General features: G+C 40.7%; 1 protein-coding gene across 1 annotated transcript in view; it reads right to left on the bottom strand.

Annotated features, from left to right (window-relative positions):
* Positions 1-1,538: 1,538 nt before the first annotated feature.
* Positions 1,539-19,313, bottom strand: part of LOC106610594 (uncharacterized) — a 34,330-nt gene continuing 16,555 nt past the window's right edge. The window contains exons 2-3 of the mRNA XM_014209987.3: positions 14,671-14,806; positions 1,539-3,270 (exon numbers count right to left, since the gene is read on the bottom strand). Of these exons, the coding sequence (XP_014065462.1) occupies positions 2,132-3,270; positions 14,671-14,806 (1,275 nt within the window). The 3' untranslated portion in view covers positions 1,539-2,131. The remainder of the gene's footprint in view (positions 3,271-14,670; positions 14,807-19,313) is intronic.

The following is a 19,313-nucleotide window of genomic DNA, read 5'->3' as shown; positions in this document are numbered from 1 at the left end:
TTAACAGGTTTTAACTTCTTATGGATATGTGGGACGGTAGCGTCCCACCTGGCCAACACCTGGTGAAATGGCAGAGCGCCAAATTAAAATTAAATTACTATAAATATTAAACTTTCATGAAATCACAAGTGCAATACATCAAAATAAAGCTTAACTTGTTGTTAATCCAGCCAAGGTGTCAGATTTCAAAAAGGTTTTAGGGCGAAAGCAAACCATGGGATTATCTGAGGACAGCGTCCAGCACACAAATGAATAACAAATCATTTTCAACCAGGGAGTTGCGACACGAAAGTCCAAAATAGCGATATTATATGCCTTACCTTTGAAGATCTTCTTCTGTTGGCACTCCAAAATGTCCCAGTTACATTACAAATGGTCCTTTTGTTCGATAAAGTCCTTTATATGCATAAAAACTCAGTTTAGCTGGAGCGCTTCAGTCAATAATCCACTCGGTTTCCCTCATTCAAAATGAATCCCAAACGTTACCAATAAACTTATCCAAACAAGTCAATCAACGTTTATAATCAATCCTTAGGTACCCTAATACGCAAATAAACAATACAATTTAAGACGGAGAATCGTTAGTCTTTACCGGAGATAAACAAAAAGAACTCGCTCTCTCGGCCATGCGCTTGGAAACACTACAGCCAAAATGGGAGCCACTTAGAAAAACTACAACTTCTCCCTCATTTTTCCAAAAACCAGCCTGAAACTCTTTCTAAAGACTGTTGACATCTAGTGGAAGCCCTAGGAACTGCAACCGGGGACAATTTCACCCTATTATAAAAGTGCCAGCCATTGAAATCAGTGGTATGCTGAATATATATATAAAATATATATATATAAAATAAATAAATAAATATATAAAATATATATATATATATATATTTTAATGGTTTGTCATCGGAGTTTCACCTGCCATTTCAGTTCTGTTATACTCAGACATTATTTTAACAGTTTTAGAAACTTGAGTGTTTTCTATCCAAATCTACCAATTATATGCATATCTTAGCTTCTGGGCCTGAGTAGCAGGCAGTTTACTTTGGGCACGCTTTTCATCCGGACGTCAAAACTTCTTTGGGATAGGGGGCAGTATTCGGAAGTTTGGATGAATGAGGGGAAAAATGGGGTATTGTGTGTTGATCAATGAGGGGAAAAAAACTATTTAATCAATTTTAGAAGAAGGCTGTAACCTAACAAAATGTGGAAAAAGTCAATGGGTTTGAATACTTTCCGAAGGCACTGTATTTACCATGTTGTTGATATTGTTGCCATTTCCACCTGGTATTCACTAACAAACTAGTTATTTCTGGTATACAGAAATAACTGATCCAATATGAATTGTGCAGTGTTACTAGGTCATTATTATGCAAATACCATTTTAAGACTTTCTTAGTACATACAAGGGGTCTCAATTTTATACTAAATTTCAGCACACAAATCATTAAAAAAAATGTATAAGCATTGTTAAAAGGTGTGGGAATCACAAGCATGTTTCATTAATAAATCACCCTTTTATAAAAAAAAAATCCAATGAATCATTTTTTCACATCAAGTTTAAGGTTTATGAATCAATGCTGCCATGGATTTCAACGTACAAACAATTCACAATCTGTGTGTAAGAACATTTCATAAATGATGCCCCAGATTAAAAAAAGACTATAAAATAAAGCAAAAGCAAAACTGCAATTTTACATTTCCTACATTTAATATTTTAAGGGAGAGTGTGCGACTGATATTTAACAAAATGTACAGTACAGATAGCCAGAGTAAGCATTTCTGATCGTACCCATGCCCTGTTATCTGGTACAATGAAAAAAACAATACTATCAGCAAGTCGTGGCACGGCCTACCAGGCAGACAGTGCCATCGGCACGCTGATTTGATTCACATAGGTTATGGAAACTTAATCAGTGGAGGATTTACAGTGAGGCATTTCTTGATCCTCTCTAAGGTGAACAGAGATTAGGGGGTCGGAAAGGAGATATACCATGCAGGATTGGGGGCTCGATTCCAATTTCAGTTCAGTCAAATCAGGAAGTCTCCTGAGTTAAACTTACCTAAATAAAAATGGTATTGACTCCCAAACCTGGTGCTGTGTGGAAATCAGGTTTTGGGCAGGGGTTAGAGGTCAGGGTTCACGGTGGAAGTCCCTCTTCCCACCGGTCTTACTGACCAGCTTGACGTCCGTAATGGTGATGTCATGACTCACCGCCTTGCACATGTCGTAAAGCGTCAACGCCGCCACCGTGACCGCCGTCAGTGCCTCCATCTCCACGCCGGTGCGGCCTGTAGTGTGGGCAGTCGCGGTGACAACGGCTGCTAGTCGGCTGGCGTCGAGGTTGAAGGTGACAGAGATATGGTCTAAGGACAGCGGGTGGCAGAGCGGGATGAGGGCGCTAGTCTGCTTGGCGGCCATGATTCCCGCTAGTTGCGCTACGGCTAGCGCGTCGCCCTTAGCTAACTGGTTGTCATGGAGCAGGCGGAAAGTGGTGGGGCCCAGATGAACGGTAGCTGTGGCTGTGGCGCTTCGCCGTGTGGGAGACTTGCTGCCCACATTCACCATGGAGGCCCGGCCTTGGGCGTCAGTGTGTGTCAGTTGGGCGGTGGTGGGGTTGTCTGGCTTAGGGTAGTGAGAGGAATTTGCGTCCGCCCCCAAGTGCTCCTGTGTGGGTTGTTTGAGTTTGGCTTGGGGGACATCTCTGGAGGTTTGTCTGTGGCACAGCCTTATGCTATGCTGGCCTAAGAAGGGCCCTGTTTTCGCGCTTCTCAGTAGTGTGCAAAGGGAAGGAATCCCAGAGGTCCTTGTAGAGGAATTCTTAATTAAGTTTGGACCCCTGGTAAGTGTGTACCTGTGGCAGTCTATGTCATTGGGACTCAACACATTTGTGTGTGTGTCAGAACCAGGAGCTTTGGTTTGATAACTGGGGGTTGCCAGTAAGTCACCGATCCCATATCTGCTGCGGGGGGCTACACTAGAGGCACTGGCACCCCCGTAAAGGCTTCTTTTGACAATATGGGACCACTGAGGGATTCTTCTACACTGGTGGGTTCCCGAGCAGCTGACATCAGGCTGCACTGTTGAAACAGTGTAGCCTGAAAGGCACAATACATCCTTACTGAGTTGGCCTCCCCCACTTCTGGAGCGGTACTGTTGGAGGGCCATAGCTGAGGTGAGGACTCTAGGATGGGGGACATAGGAGAGGGGGGGAGAGGACCCCTGGCTGATTCTGGTCTTGGGCAGGGACAGAGGCCTTTTGGCTGTGGTGCCTGAGAGACAGGGAGGAAATTAAGATGAAGGGTTAGGAAGGGAACTCTAAAATATAGTCAAACAAGATTGAATTACAATGCATTACCATATTACAATCAATCAGTGTTAGTGATTTTATTTTAAAAGTTACCACATGACTTAGAGGTCAAAAAGGCCTCTATCCAAGCAGAATATCAATGTTTCCCATTTTGCATGCCAGAAGAATACGATGCATCTGAAAACACAACTCATGGAGATGCACATCTCCACTTCTTTGACAACATGGGCAGCGCCACTGAGGGCTTTCACCATTTTGAAGTCGTCAATTGGGTGGGACATGCTAATGAGTTAAGTAAGGATAACAGAATTCTATCCAGGTCACCAGGATGGCTTAGCCATTTAATTATACTACTGAACATTCCATAACTGCAGGTGGCAGTAAATCACCTACCTTGGCTTTATACCTGTTCAGACTTCACACACTCCAGCACAATAGGTGGTGGTATGCACCTTTTCAGTTAATTTACAAACTTCAATTTACTCATAGAAGTAAAAATAAATTATATGAGCTCTCTAGTACATTTCTATGGGTACACTTTATCAAATTCAAATCATAATGGACTGAGGGGACAAGATTAGGAGAGGGGGAAAGCGAGTGCGTGAGTGTTATGTACAGCCGCACCACCCACCGATGAGGATCATGGGTCTGGAGATATATTTTTTTTAAAAGGAAGGCGAGATGAGTCAGGGGAGAGAGAAAATGGAAGAGGTAACAATTACCTTATTTGAAATCGGGATCAGTATGCGATCAAAACGTAACGTTATGACTAACTACTGTTCCCTGAAGGAGGGAAAAGAGGTACAACATACTATGGGGAGTCGCACACTTGGTTGAAGGAGCTAAAACCACAGCTGACAAGACCAATGAAATCTGCGCCTCCCTGGAAGCCCTGCCTTCCACAGGTGATAAGAGGCTCAGATTAATTCCCTCAATTTAATTCCAATCTTCACCGAGCCCAGGAACGGGCGGTGCGGGGCCAAATAGGTGTTGTACTTCATCTCCCTCCTTCAGGGAACAGTAGTTAGTCATAACATTACGTTCCCTGTCAGTCAGTCAACTTCAGTACAACAAACTATGGGGAATAAAACCACGCCCCAAGCCGATCCCAACGGATATTAAATGAAACCATGGCAGACTACCCAGACTTGACCCCGCCAGATGCGGCAGTCCGGGTATTGCGCACACGGCATGCTGCCTAGTGAACTTCCATTGAAAGCATCTCGAACTGGCTGCATCAGCACTTGGTATGGCAACTGCATGGCAAGGTGCTACAGAGGGTGGTGCGAACGGCCCAGTATATTAACTGGGGCCGAGCTCCCTGACATCCAGGACCTCTAACAGGCGGTGTCAGATGAAGGCCCGGAAAATTGTCAAAGACCCCAGCCACCCAAGCCATAGATTGTTCAGTCTGCCACCGCATGGCAAGCAGTACCAGAGCGCCAAGTCTGGGACCAAAAGTTTTCTGAGCAGTTTCTACCCCCAAGCAATAAGACTGCAGAACACTTCATCAAAAGGCTACCTGGACTATTAGCATAAGTGTCAATGGCTTTTATTGACAATTACATGAAGTAGATGCAAAGAGTCAATATTTGCAGTGTTGACCCTTCTTCAAGACCTCTGCAATCGGCCCTGGCATGTTGTCAATTAACTTCTGGGCCACATCCTGACTGATGGCAGCCCATTCTTGCATAATCAATGCTTGGAGTTTGTCAGAATTTGTGGGGTTTTGTGTGTCCACCCGCCTCTTCAGGATTGACCACAAGTTCTAGTCCTGTTCTCTTCTGGGCGGTGCCCTCAATATCAAGTGGCCTCTCAAACTGGCATTCCAGCATATTCGGGAACGCCCAAGATTTAATTACAGTGACGCCTACGGGTATGCAAATTATCAACATGGTCCTGAAAATTTTGCAATTCCATCTGGATTTCATCTGCTGGACCTTTCGTTGTGACAGTGCCATTCTCCAATGATGCAACACGGTCCTCTGCTTTGCTAACGCCGGTGGTCAGTGTCTTGATTTGTGGGCTCGCACGTGAACTCATTGAGCAAGGCACTTATCATTATTGGAGCAACTAGGGTTAATGGCAGACCCTGGCCATGACCCCACTCTCTACGGGTGTTTCGGGGAGTTAGAATATGCCCAAAAATTATTTTAAATTGCAATAGGACAAATATAAGCACTCACCAATTTTGTATTATTATAAGTGTTTGTCGGCAGTTATCTTGGTCAAAGACTGTCCAACCAAATACTAGCTCTGGGGTGACAATCGTTTTTGTATTTTATTTATTTTTTTAAATAAAATAGGTTCTACAAAAAATAAGAAAAGTGCAAGGGTACCAACATATACTGACCAAAAATAAAAACGCAACATGGAACAATTTAAAAGATTTTGCTGAGTTACAGTTCATAAGGAAATCAGTCAATTGAAATAAATTAATTAGGCCCCAAATCTATGGATTTCATGACTGGGCTGGGTGCAACCATGGGTAGGAGCCAGGCCCACCCACTGGGAAGCCAGGCCCAGTCAATCAGAATATTTATTTTCTAATAAAAAAGGCCTTTATTATAGACTGAAAAACTCCTCAGCACATCCACCCTCCTCCCTCAGAAGATCCCGCAGGTGAAGAAGCCGGCTGTCGAGTTCCTGTGCTGGCATGGTTACACGTGGTCTGCAGTTGTGAGGCCGTACTGCTAAATTATATAAAACAACGTTGGAGGTGGCTTATGGTAGAGAACTTAACCTTCAATTCCCTGGCAACAGCTTTGGTGGACATTACTAGTCAGCATGCCAATTTAACACTCCCTCAAAACTTGAGACATCTGTGGCATTTGACAAAACTGCATATTTTAGAGTGGCCTTTTTTCCCCAGCAGAAGGTGCACCTGTGTAATGATTGTGCTGTTTAAGCAGCTTCTTGATATGCCACACCTGCCAAGTGGATGGATTATCTTGGTAAAGGAGAAATACTCACTAACAGGGATGTGAAGGACCTCCACATCCGGCTTCTTCACTTCAGTCACCCAAGTCATAGACTGTTCTCTCTGCTACCGAATGGCAAGTGGTACCGGAGTGCCAAGTCTAGGACCAAAAGGCTCCATAAGACTGCTGAACAATTAATGAAATGGCCACCCGGAATATTTACATTGACCCCCCCTTTTGTTTTTACGCTGCTGCTACTCGCTGTTTATTATCTATGCATAGTCACTTTAACCCTACCTAAATGTACAAATTACTTTGACTAACCTGTACCAGTACCCCCTGTATATAGCCTCGTTATTGTTGTAATTTTCTTGTGTTAAATTAAATCAAAAAGTTTTTACTTTAGTTTATTTAGTAAATATTTTCTTAACTCTATTTCTTGAACTGCATTGTTTGTTAAAGGCTTGTAAGTTAGCATTTCACAGTAAGGTCTACACCCGTTGAGTCAGCGCATGTGACAAATAAAATTAGACTTGATTTGTCTTGTTGAAAAACAAATGATAGTCCCACTAAGCTGTAATGAATGAAATGTACTTTGTGCATCTTATCTTTGGTGTCATAAACAATCCTTGGTTCTTGCCTGTGTCTGGTCAAGAGAGGGGGAGGGCCCCCTCCATAGGAACATCTGGCAGAACGCCCAGAATATGTTCTTTAAGTTAAGATCAAGACAGAGCCAGTTCTTGGTCACCTCCATGACCAAGGACCTTCTCCCCTGATTGCTCAGTTTGTCCGGGCGGTCACCTCTAGGAAGAGTCTTGGTGGTTCCAAACTTTTTCCATTTAAGAATGATGGAGGCCACTGTGTTCTTGGAGACCTTCAATGCTGCACACATTCTTTTGTACCCTTCCACAGATCTGTGCCTCGACACAATCCTGTCTCGGAGCTCTACAGAAAATTCCTTTGACCTCATGGCTTGGATTTTACTCTGACATGCACTGTCAACTGTGGAACCTAGACAGGTGTGTGCTTTCCAAAGCATGTCCAATCAATTCAATTTACCACAGGTGGACTCCGATCAAGTTGTAGAAACATCAAGGATGGTCAATGGAAACAGGATGTACCTGAGCTCAATAGAGTCTCATAGAATAGGGTGTAAATAAGGTATTTAAGTTTTTTATATATGTGAAAAATGTCTAAAAAAAACACTTTTTCGCTTTGTCATAGGCCATTATGTGTAGATTGAGGACGTTTCATTTGATCAATATTAAAATAACGCTGTAACGTAACAAAATGTGGAAAGCGGAAGGGGTCTGAAGACTTTCCAAATGCACTTTGTACAAATTTTTATTTAATGAAATATCTTATGTTCTTGTCTATTACTGTTCTGTCCTTTATCCTGTACAGTGAGAGAAAAAAAGTATTTGATTCCCTTGCTGATTTTGTACGTTTGCCCACTGACAAAGAAATGATCAGTCTATAATTTTAATGGTAGGTTTATTTGAACAGTGAGAGACAGAATAACAACAAAAATACAGAAACGCATGTCAAAAATGATTAGCATTTTAATGAGGGAAGTAAGTATTTGACCCCTCTGAAAAACATGACTTAGTACTTGGTGGAAAAACTCAATTTAACAAGGCACACCTGTTAATTGAAATGCATTCCAGGTGACTACCTCATGAAGCTGGTTGAGAAAATGCCAAGAGTGTGCAAAGCTGTCATCCAGGCAAAGGGTGGCTATTTGAAGAATCTCAAATATACTGATTTGTTTAACACATGATTCCATGTGTGTTATTTCATAGTTTATGTCTTTACTATTATTCTACAATATAGAAAATAGTACAAATAAAGAAAAGCCTTGAATGAGTAGGTGTTCTAAAACTTTTGACCGGTAGTGTATATCAAATCAAATTTTATTGGTCACATACACATGGTTAGCAGATGTTAATGCGAGTGTAGCGAAATGCTTGTGCTTCTAGTTCCGACCATGCAGTAATATCTAACAAGTAATCTAACCTAACAATTTCACAACTACCTTATACACACACACACACACACACAATTGTAAAGGAATGAATAAGAATATGTACATAAAAGTATATGAATGAACGATGGCCGAACAGCATAGGCAAGATGCAGGAGATGGTATAGAGTGATGTAGGGTATGTAAACATTATATAAAGTGGCAAGTGATCCATTTTTCTCATACATTTTTCATTATTAAAGTGGCTAGAGATGAGTCAGTATGTTGGCAGCAGCCACTCAATGTTAGTGATGGCTGTTTAACAGTCTGATGGCCTTGAGATAGAAGCTGTTTTTCAGTCTCTCGGTCACCACTTTGATGCACCTGTACTGACCTCGCGTTCTGGATGATAGCAGGGTGAACAGGCAGTGGCTCAGGTGGTTGTTGTCCTTGATGAACTTTTTGGCCTTCCGGTGACATCGGGTGGTGTAGATGTCCTGGAGGGCAGGTAGTTTGCCCCCGGTGATGTGTTGTGCAGACCTCACTACACTTTGGAGAGCCATACGGTTGTGGGCGGAGCAGTTGCCATACCAGGCGGTGATACAGCCCGACAGGATGCTCTCGATTGTGCATCTGTAAAAGTTTGTGAGTGCTGTGCCTTCTTCACCACGCTGTCTGTGTGGGTGGACCATTTCAGTTTGTCCGTGATGTGTACGCCGAGGAACTTTCCACCTTCTCCACTACTGTCCCGTCGATATGGATAGGGCCTGCTCCCTCTGCTGTTTCCTGAAGTCCACGATCATCTCCTTTGTTTTGTTGACATTGAGTGTGAGGTTATTTTCCTGACAACACACTCCGAGGGCCCTCACCTCCTCCCTGTAGGCCATCTTGTCGTTGTTGGTAATCAAGCCTACCACTGTAGTGTCGTCTGCAAACTTGATGATTGAGTTGGAGGCGTGCATGGCCACGCATTCATGGGTGAACAGGGAGTACATTAGAGGGCTGAGAACGCACCCTTGTGGGGACCCAGTGTTGAGGATCAGCGGGGTGGAGATGTTGTTACCTACCCTCACCACCTGGGGGCGGCCCGTCAGGATGTCCAGGACCCAGTTGCACAGAGCGGGGTCGAGACCCAGGGTCTCGAGCTTAATGACGAGTTTGGAAGGTACTATGGTGTTAAATGCTGAGCTGTAGTTGATGAACAGCATTCTTACATAGGTATTCCTCTTGTCCAGATGGGTTAGGGCAGTGTGCAGTGTGATGGCGATTGCGTCGTCTGTGGACCTATTGGGGCGGTAAGCAAATTGGAGTGGGTCTAGGGTGTCAGGTAGGGTGGAGGTGATATGGTCCTTGACTTGTCTCTCAAAGCACTTCATGATGACAAAAGTGAGTGCTACGGGGCAGATGGCACATGAAAGTTCACATGTTCCAAAAGGTATTTCTGCAGCAATGCATTTTGATTTAAAAAAATAAAATGTTTTACATTCAAATGGCTCTCATGTGAAGTAGTGACGCGTGACGTACGCCTAGTTTCCTGAAACGAGTCAAATTTAGGTTAGATTACTTGTTAGATATTACTACATGGTCGGAACTAGAAGCACAAGCATTTCGCAACACTCACATTAACATCTGCTAGCCATGTGTATGTGATAAATAAAATGTGTGACTCGTTTCAGGAAACTAGGCGTATGTCGCGCGTCACTACTTCACAGGAGAGCCATTTGAACGTATTTATATATAAAAAACGAAATACCTTAATAATGCACTTGTATGCCATCTGTAAATATGAATAAAATTGTAATTTAACTATCATAGTTGGTTTAGCCACTGATGGATTCTGTTAAAATGTAACATGTTTCAAGTTAAATTGTAGTTCGTTTGAATCCTGTTTAGTGAATGATTACTGTGAGTATTAATGGAGTTCAGGCCATTAAACTGTGTGCATGCTAATTTGGAAAGGTTGACCTAATCAAATGAGGGAATTGCCTACGATCAGACAGCAGGGTCAGGCCCAGGACAAGAGAGGACCATGGACATTCCACAGGGGAGATATGGCAAACTCATTGGGGTCATAAAATGTATAGCTATGGAGGTGACACCTAAAGGAGGGAAGAGTATAAGATGTGTTGTGAACTTTCTAAACCCAGCTGACGACATCCTTGATATTTGGAACTTCTCTTGAGCTTTTGGTCTCAATTCCTTATTGCAAAGAGGTTGCAATAGCATTTTTCTTTTTAACACCATGGAAAAAGTCAGGAACCTTCCCGCTGGCCATGACTGGCTGAGATAGGAGTTTGGATTGGTCTGCCATGTAGCACACTTCCGTCTATAACATGAGCTGCTCAGCATGTGAAGGTAATCCTAACGTGGTTTAAAGATATCATGAAGAACTGCAAAAGTGTTGCTCTCTACTTTCTGGAGGACTAAGTTTTGAAATCAGTGGGAGTATGATAGCTAAGTAGATGGAGAAAATTATGCAGTTTAATTGCAAATATGCGGAGGGAGTCGAAAAGAGAACACAGAAGGCTGTTGTATAAAACACTGGATTACATCTTCAAAACTAAGGGCAACCATGGCATCCGTGACAGAGAGGGAGAAGCGTTCATCCATGTATATGGGTAAGAGAGACTAGCTACATTTTCAGATATTAAAAGTTTTCAAATTGTTGTTTTCATTGCAAGTTAGTGTACTGTTAGCTAGATACCTTCTGTATCCTGTGCATGTGACAAATAAACTTTTATTTTGATATTGGGAGTGTTTACCAGAGATGGTAATGTGAAGAACATGACCTGCACCAAAGTCGAATTAGGCTATAACTAGTGTCCAAGTTCGAAAAGAAGAAGGCCTTGCTTTTATTTCGTCTCACTCACAACCGTAAGCTATTTTCTGTAATTAGCTTGCCATTAACTTGTAAATAATGATATTGTTGCGAGTTTATTTTCCTGTAAAGACGTTGTCAGTTATATGATATGGTCATTATTTGAACTGGCTAGCAAGCTAGAAACTAACCAAAACATTGTTTAGTAGTTGCTTTTCTAGCCTGGTTTGCTAGATTGACATACGGTAGACTGAATTCATTTTTTAAAACAGATGGGTTTATTGGTGTTAAAATACACAAGTTATGCTATTCTGGACCACCAGGCTGCTGATGTCACGCAACCTGTCGTATTTGTGTTTACTTTTTCATAACGACAAGTTTGATGTGGGATGACGAATGTTCATAATGTCACTGCGACAACTGTATACAAACATGTTGATAGACGTAGTATAAACCAGCCTTTAGTCTTGAAATCTTTGGTGTTTAGTACTCTACCTTACTCAATCTGTTTAGCCTCACATGTGAATGCTTAAAGAGATGGGTGAGCCTAAGGCTTAAGAACGATGCTGAATGGGTGTAGACAAAGAAGAGTTCTCCATTACGTGTACCAAAACATTCAAGGGTCATTTTCTGGAGTTTATCAACTTTCAAAGCAGAATTACTTTTCCCAACGGTAGCGTATGATATAGTACCATTCTCTAGCTCGGAGTCTCTACTTTTATCCAATGTAAAAAACACATTCTAATTTTGCTACACAAGACCGACTTGAGCCGGTCGGTCACATATTACAAGTGCAAAGGAAAACGTAAACTGCCACTACCTCACAGTGCAACCAATTTCAAACATATCCCTACACCTTAGCCCCTAGACTAGGCACTTGCATAGATCTGAAAGGATATAGTGGATAGGTCAACCTAGGCTTGGGATGGGCAACTGGCGGCCTGGCCCCTTTTGAAGGCCCTCGAATGAATTTCCACCAAAATAATAAAAACAATTTGGAACTCAATCGGGATCTCAACTTCCTTTTGCGAGTTAGAATATACAAGGTGCAATTTCAAAATTTGGTTGTGCGTAGGGCTGTTGCGGTGACCGTATTACCACCACACCGGCGATCACGAGTCATGAAGCCAGTCAAATTCCACGTGATCGTTTAGTCAAATAATTAGGCTTCTCCAAGCTCTGATGGTCATTAGTAGCCTACCAAACTTGCTAACTGCCTGGTATTCAGCACTTTATTGTCCCTCTAATCACTCTGATGTCGATGCAAATGTATTCGAAAATCCAATCACTTCAGGCTATGCAATTTGCAAGAAAACAGTGATGGCCTCTACTGAAAAGAGGAGGATAAGCTTTTTATAGGCTAGGTTCTACTATATTTATTTCTAAACTTTCCTAATATTAAACACATTGCTTATAGACTACCTGGCTTGCATGAAAATAAACCACCGGGAAAAGCTGTCCTCCATTCGCATAGATGACATGTATTTTTTCCCACGCCCCTGTTTCGATACAGGTGCATGATAATGGTCCATTCTAAATCAAAACAATTTCACACATTATTTAGTATACGTAAAGACAAGATTAAATCAAGAATAGTCTGATGGTTGATAATATTAGCCTATCACTTGTGAATTATATATTATCACTTGTGAATGATGCCTAGCATAAGAAGCAATGCCTTTATTTTTTTTTAATCATGGTCACACACCTCATGTAGCCTAGCCCATAGGCACTAAACAGGCCAAATAACTTCTTAAAATTAAGCACATTAATCCACTTTACAAGGGGTGTAGAGCCCAACTGGAATATATAAACAGCACGAGTTTCAAGTTTGGGGAAGACAATTTTCACCATAAAAATGCACCTTTATAATAAAAGTATTACATGCATAATTGCATTTGCGGTCACTTTTGATAAGTGTTTTTTCCGCTAATAGAACATTTGCGCTTATCACCTATTACCATGTGCGCATTGCTACGCTTATAATGTGAAGAAATAGCCGTCAGCCACGTTACATAATTTTTTTTCGCATCACACAACTGTTCCAGACCAGACTATGTTTGGAATATTTATTTCTCGCACAGAATAGGTCGACCTTTGTAATATGGGAGATAGTGGATTGACATAGGCTAGTGCTTTTGCTATTCGTTAGGCCTGCTCATCTTGTTTGCTGACAAAAATGTGGACAGTTCTTCCAATATCTACCTCAGAATTTGATTTTTATTTATTTTTTAACCTTTATTTAACTAGGCAAGTCAGTTAAGAACAAATTCTTATTTTCAATGACGGCCTACGGACAGTGGGTTAACTGCCTTGTTCAGGAGCAGAACGGCAGATTTGTACCTTGTCAGCTCGAGGATTTGAACTTGCAACCTTTCGGTTACTTGTCCAACACTAACCACTAGGGTACCCTGCCGCCCCACAATAAGGACACGCGCAGTTGTGTCCCCGATGTGTCTGTCTTCACTTGTAGCCTGTGAGAAATGCCTGATCACGTGATGGAGCGCAGCACTCAGGGAGAAGTGCACAACAGCCACTGGCCACAAAAGGCATGGATTTTTTGAGGTGTGCATTATGGCCACACAAAGGGGATGCTGCCGTGAAATTCTAGTCATTATCAAGTGCTTGTCAAATTGTGAATGAGTGACTGATGGTGTGTGTAGAGCCTGCGCACAAAAACAAAGCAGGGCAGATGCCTTTCAAGTGACTAACTTTTTTCAAATGATCATTAGAGTCGCATCATGCAGCCTTACAATGTATTAAAAATCAAAACATATAGCCCAACGTTTGTATAACTAAAGTTACATTAATAACTCAATGAAGCATATAGGAATATATATTTCTTTGTTAACCGCTCAACACAGAATAGCAGCATGTGCGCACTCCCTTAAATCATTTGGAGAAAATATCCTTTGTATTTTATTCAGCTTTGATCAATTGTATTTTTCATAATAAAATACTGCCACGGAATTCTAAGCAAATCTTGTCTGCTAAATGAACTAGTGTAGCCCACAGCCATATGGCATAGAGCCAGATCAGGACCTAACTTAAGGACAACTCAGAGTATGCTATTCTGTTCTTCTGAAATAAGACATTTTCTTCATATCATGCTTCTTTAGACCGGTCTAAAATAAATAATGGATTTATTGTGTCTATATTACTTTGATTTATTAGATTTTTTTTAATGTAAGTGTTCCAAAGGTCAGCATCAGTGGCTTGTAGGCGGTGTGTGAAAGTGATAAATGTGTTTGTTAATTAACAGTCAATTACCATGAAACCAACAGTTATTTGCTTGACAATCATCGGTTGACGAAATATCGTGGCCGCCACAGCCCTACTTGTGCATCAGCAGGGCAACTGCGCCCCTCATGATGATATCAGATTTTGTGTCTCCTACCCCTATCAAAGTTGCCTATCCCTGACCTAGGCTATCGGAAGGCAAGACAGAGCTATTAGGCCAGCATTTTGTTTATCTGATTCTTTCAGGGGGTAAGGGGTGAATTACAAATGCAGGACAGTTCTCATGAATGAAAGACCAAAGTTAATGTGACAGAGATCAATCACCCACTATTGGCGAGAAATTGAATAATTTTTGTAAATTTTTCTATTGTTCAAAAACCAATTATTATGGTGCCTTAAAGCCACCTTCTTCATGCTTACAGCGAAGGTTGCATTCTTCCATCAAGGAGACGCACAGGTAGCTGTGCCTTCGACAAAAGTCACCTGTCAGGAAGGCAGAGAAGGGTAGAACGTCCTCGTTTAACCTTTGCCTCCGGCCCCCTGGGACAGCCACCTCCTGGACAATAACAATAAAAGACAAAAGAAACCGTGAGCAAACATCTAAAGTAGGCTCACTTTATTGAATTAGACAATCAATTTTCGAAACTTTAGGATGATTTGGACAAGAAACACAAAAAATGCTAATATCAGGGATATTGACTTTAGCATTTGTGGCCCAAAAATTAAAGAGACAGCATTTGGAGATGCAGGTAAACAAAACCAAAACATGGTTGCCTAGTGACTGCGTACAGGGTAAGGAAACCAACATGCAACTTTGTCCCTTTACTCAGTCATGTTTCTTTTACCTTTTGCAAACCTGGCAGGTCAATTAAGAGCAACATCTTATTTACAATGACAACCTGGCAAGTTGATGGTAGTATATTTTTCATAGGGGAGAAAATAAGTGAAAATGCATAGGTGTGTATGGAACAACATGGTCGAGGCACTATGTTCTTCATGTGGGAGCAAAGCAGCAATAATACAAAAATCAGGGATTCAGCTAGTCTCTCGGGTTGAATGTCTATGTTCTCCAGATGAGTCTGTCAATGAAAACCTGGATTGCATAATTGTAAAGGAAACTAATGCAACGCATACTGAATACCAGTCTAAAGATATTTAAAAATAAATGTGAAGTGTCAAATTTGTGATCAATTACATGGACAAATACAGCGAATGGTTTTGCATCCAGTGTTCTTTCACTGACAAGACAATTGTATAGGGTACAATTGTAAAGCACTGTGCATTATTATTATTGTTAAACAATAAGGCCCGAGGGGGTGAGGTATATTGGCTTTATACCACAAACCCCCAAGGTGCCTTATTGCTATTATAAACTGGTTACCATCAACATCATTTTTTTTTATTGTCCAGCAGCCAAAGGCATAATCCTAGTCGTAACCCATGCTAGTTAATGCATCTTTAGATCTCCCTTAATTTCTAATGGATATTTTCTGTAGCATCAGCTTTTTGTTATTATTATTATGTACAATGGTTGTATGCATTTTGGATCGGTCATCCCAGAATTGCCCCAGAATCTTTTTTAAACCATAGACATTTAAAAAAAAAATTTTTTATCATCATCATCATCATCATCATCATCCCGGAGATGACAGGACACCCTTAATTCCGAGCCCTGAAGGGAATATTTTATAAAGACAAAAAGTATTTGGTTGTATTTTTTTTAGGTTGCAATATTTTATAGGCTACCAAGGGTGGCCAACCATCCTCCAGGAGAGCCTTAAAAGGAGAGTTGTTTTTTTGAGACAGGCTTGAATATGCAAAGAAGACAATAGACATAGTGTAGCCTACATCTTTGTCATTCTCTATGGTAAAAATTGTATTTTTACATCATTTTGTAAAGATGCCACTTTACAAAATAAAATGAATGTGTTTCTTTGGGACAAGAGATTTTATCTTGTCCCACTCAGTCCGAAAGACATGTGGCTAACAAAGTTAATGTCAAGCCCTTTTAGTGAACATAGCTTGTTTGAGTTGGAGTTTCCATGGGACTTCGTAAAGACTTGTGTTGATGCATCTGAACATTAGGAGTTTACTTCCTAAACTGGATTACATCAAGACCTGGACTATGCAGACAAATCCAGACATTCTGGTATTGACTGAAACTTGGATCTCAGGGGACATTCTGGACTCTGATATCAATATTGAGGGTTATCATGTGTTCAGAGCTGACATACAGGGTAGAGGTGGTGGAGTGGCAATTTTTATACAAAATAATTTCGCTGTCTCATAGCTGAAATCCATTTCCCTTGCCCAAAAATTTCAGCTATTATCTTTAAGCCTTTGTCTGGAGAAACATGTATCCATAACTGTTATAGGGGTCTACCATCCTCCCTTGGCTAACCTTTGTGCACTTGAGGAGTTAAGAAACAAGTTATTTGACTAAATCAGAAGTTATTGTCCAAGGTTACCTAAAATATGATTAGGAAATGCAGGCTTTAGACAATCTAAAACATGTAATAATATTAACCTAACCCAGCTGGTGACTAAGCCTACAAGTTCCAACCTTAGAGGTCCTTCAAAGTCAACTCTGATTGATCTTATATTAACAAAATATGTTTCTACTGGTGTCTTCACCCAAGGCAATAGTAGCCATTGCCCAGTTGCTTGTGTTAGAGATGTGAGAATACACAAATCTAAGCATTTAAAATCAAAATGTTATCTTTTTGTTTTTACATTCTTTATTTTAATGACCTTAATTGTATTTCAGCTATCCCTGAACTGGATTTAGCTTATGTAAATTGAATTATGTAACCGATCTTTCAGATTGTAATGGGAACCATACTAAATTCTGGAAAATAAATAAATAAATCAAATCCCTGAAGGGTTGTACTTCCTCCTCTCTACCACAACAAATTAACTCAGACACTGGCCTCATTATGGAAGAAAAAAAGCGCCATCATTGATACATTTAATCACCACTATTTCAGCAGGCTCTCTCTGAAATAACTTCTAAGCCTATTCACAATGATAGGGCTGGTAGCTGATAGGGGAAATTTGCTTAATGATCAGAAATGGTATTCAAAGCTTTTCTTTAAAAAGTTATTGACAGAAAAATAAGTCCTGAATGCATTGCTAGCAATAGACAACAAATCCACAGGGGCCGACCAATTGGATCCTGGTCTGCTTTTTTAATTAACATTATTATCAGGAAATATTCCAAAATTATGGAAATTAGCTCGTGCTGTCACATTGGAAGCGGAGACCGTAGTGATTTTAATCCTTGTCACCCCACTTCAGGTCTTCCTTCTCAAGCAAAGATTCTCAAATCCTTGGTAAATGTACAACTTTGATCTTTATCTGAGAAATGTATTTTGAATGTCAACCAAATCAGGGTTTAGGCCTTGGCATAGCACTATTACAGCAACCACATTAGTAGTTAATGATCTTGTCAATGCTTCAAAACACTCAAATGAAATGTGCTGCTTTGATTGAGGACCTGTCAAAAGCTTTTGATCATGCTAGTTTATTGAATAAGTTATCCACGATAGGCCTGAGTTTTGACACCTGTTCTTGGTTTCATTATTATATTAGTGACAGAACTCAGGCCATCGTGATGGATGGGGTAAAGTCTGAATTTCTTGAAGTGCACCACAGAGGTCGATTGTTGGACCTGTTCTCTTCACTATTTGTGACCGACCGCCTCGATCTTATGTAGCAAAATTTGAAAGTGTTTTTTACATTGGATAAAATTAGAGAAGTAAGTAAGTAATGGGTAAGTAATTCTGCTTTGAAAGTTGATCAACCACACTTTTGAGAAAATGGCCCTTGAATATTTTTGGTACACCTACTGGATAGCTCTTTGTCTACATCCATTCAGCATTAACCTTAGCCCCAACCATCTCTTTAAGGATTCACGTGAGGCCGAGTAGTTTCGTAAACAACCAAAGATTAAAACTAAAAGTGGTAACACTCCAGGTAAAAAATACACTTTATCTAGTCCTTGGCATATATCCTAATCTGACTTTGGAACAGGTCAGGTTGTTTTTCACACTATCTCTGGTAAACACACACAATACAGAATGTGTAAACGGTACAGTGAAATGGTTACTTGCATAGTAGCAATATGAAAAACAAAAAGTGTCAAGATAAAAATATTTTAGATGACGCTTACCCGACACACTTATTTAAATTGATGGGTCATGTGAAGGAAATGCTATAACCACCCCCCCAGCCACATCTAGCTAAGTGGATGGGTCACTATTGTTTAGACATGTACACATGTTCATGAAATACAATAGATGGCCGTAATCACCATAATCCCAAATCATACTACTGCCAAAACGAACATTGCTATAGCTGTAGTATGAATATGCAGGTGGCTAAAGCTAACCAAAAAGGTTCGATGTTAGCAAGCAATGCAAATGGGTTTCTGATTCGAACAATATTACTACACAGATCATACACATAATTTTAGCTGGAGAGACAGCAAGCTAACATTTGCTAGTTAGCTAAGAGTACACTTTAACTTGCAATGAAAACTAACTTTGACAATATTAGAAAATGTAGCTAGACTATTACCTGTACACAGTGCATTCGGGAAAGTATTCAGGCCCCTTGAATTTTTCCACTTTGTTACGTTACAGCCTTATTCTAAAATGATTTACATCGTTCCCCCCCCCCCGCCCCCCTCAATCTCCACACAATACCCGATAATGACAAAGCAAAAACAGACATGTTTGCAATTGTATAAAAAAAAGAAATGCCACATTTACAGTTTAAGTCGGAAGTTTACATGAACTAGTTTCAACCACTCCACAAATTTCTTGTTAACCAGTTGGGGATAGGGGGCAGTATTTGCACGGCCGGATAAAAAAACGTACCCAATTTAATCTGGTTACTACTCCTGCCCAGTAACTAGAATATGCATATAATTATTGGCTTTGGATAGAAAACACCCTAAAGTTTCTAAAACTGTTTGAATGGTGTCTGTGAGTATAACAGAACTCATATGGCAGGCAAAAACCTGAGAAGATTCCTTACAGGAAGTGGCCTGTCTGACCATT

This window comes from Salmo salar, chromosome 09 (genome assembly GCF_965601325.2).
Source record: "Salmo salar chromosome 09, fSalSal1, whole genome shotgun sequence".
NCBI lineage: Eukaryota > Metazoa > Chordata > Actinopteri > Salmoniformes > Salmonidae > Salmo > Salmo salar.
The sequence above is the reverse complement of the archived record's forward strand: the minus strand, read 5'-3'. Positions and strand labels throughout refer to the sequence as shown.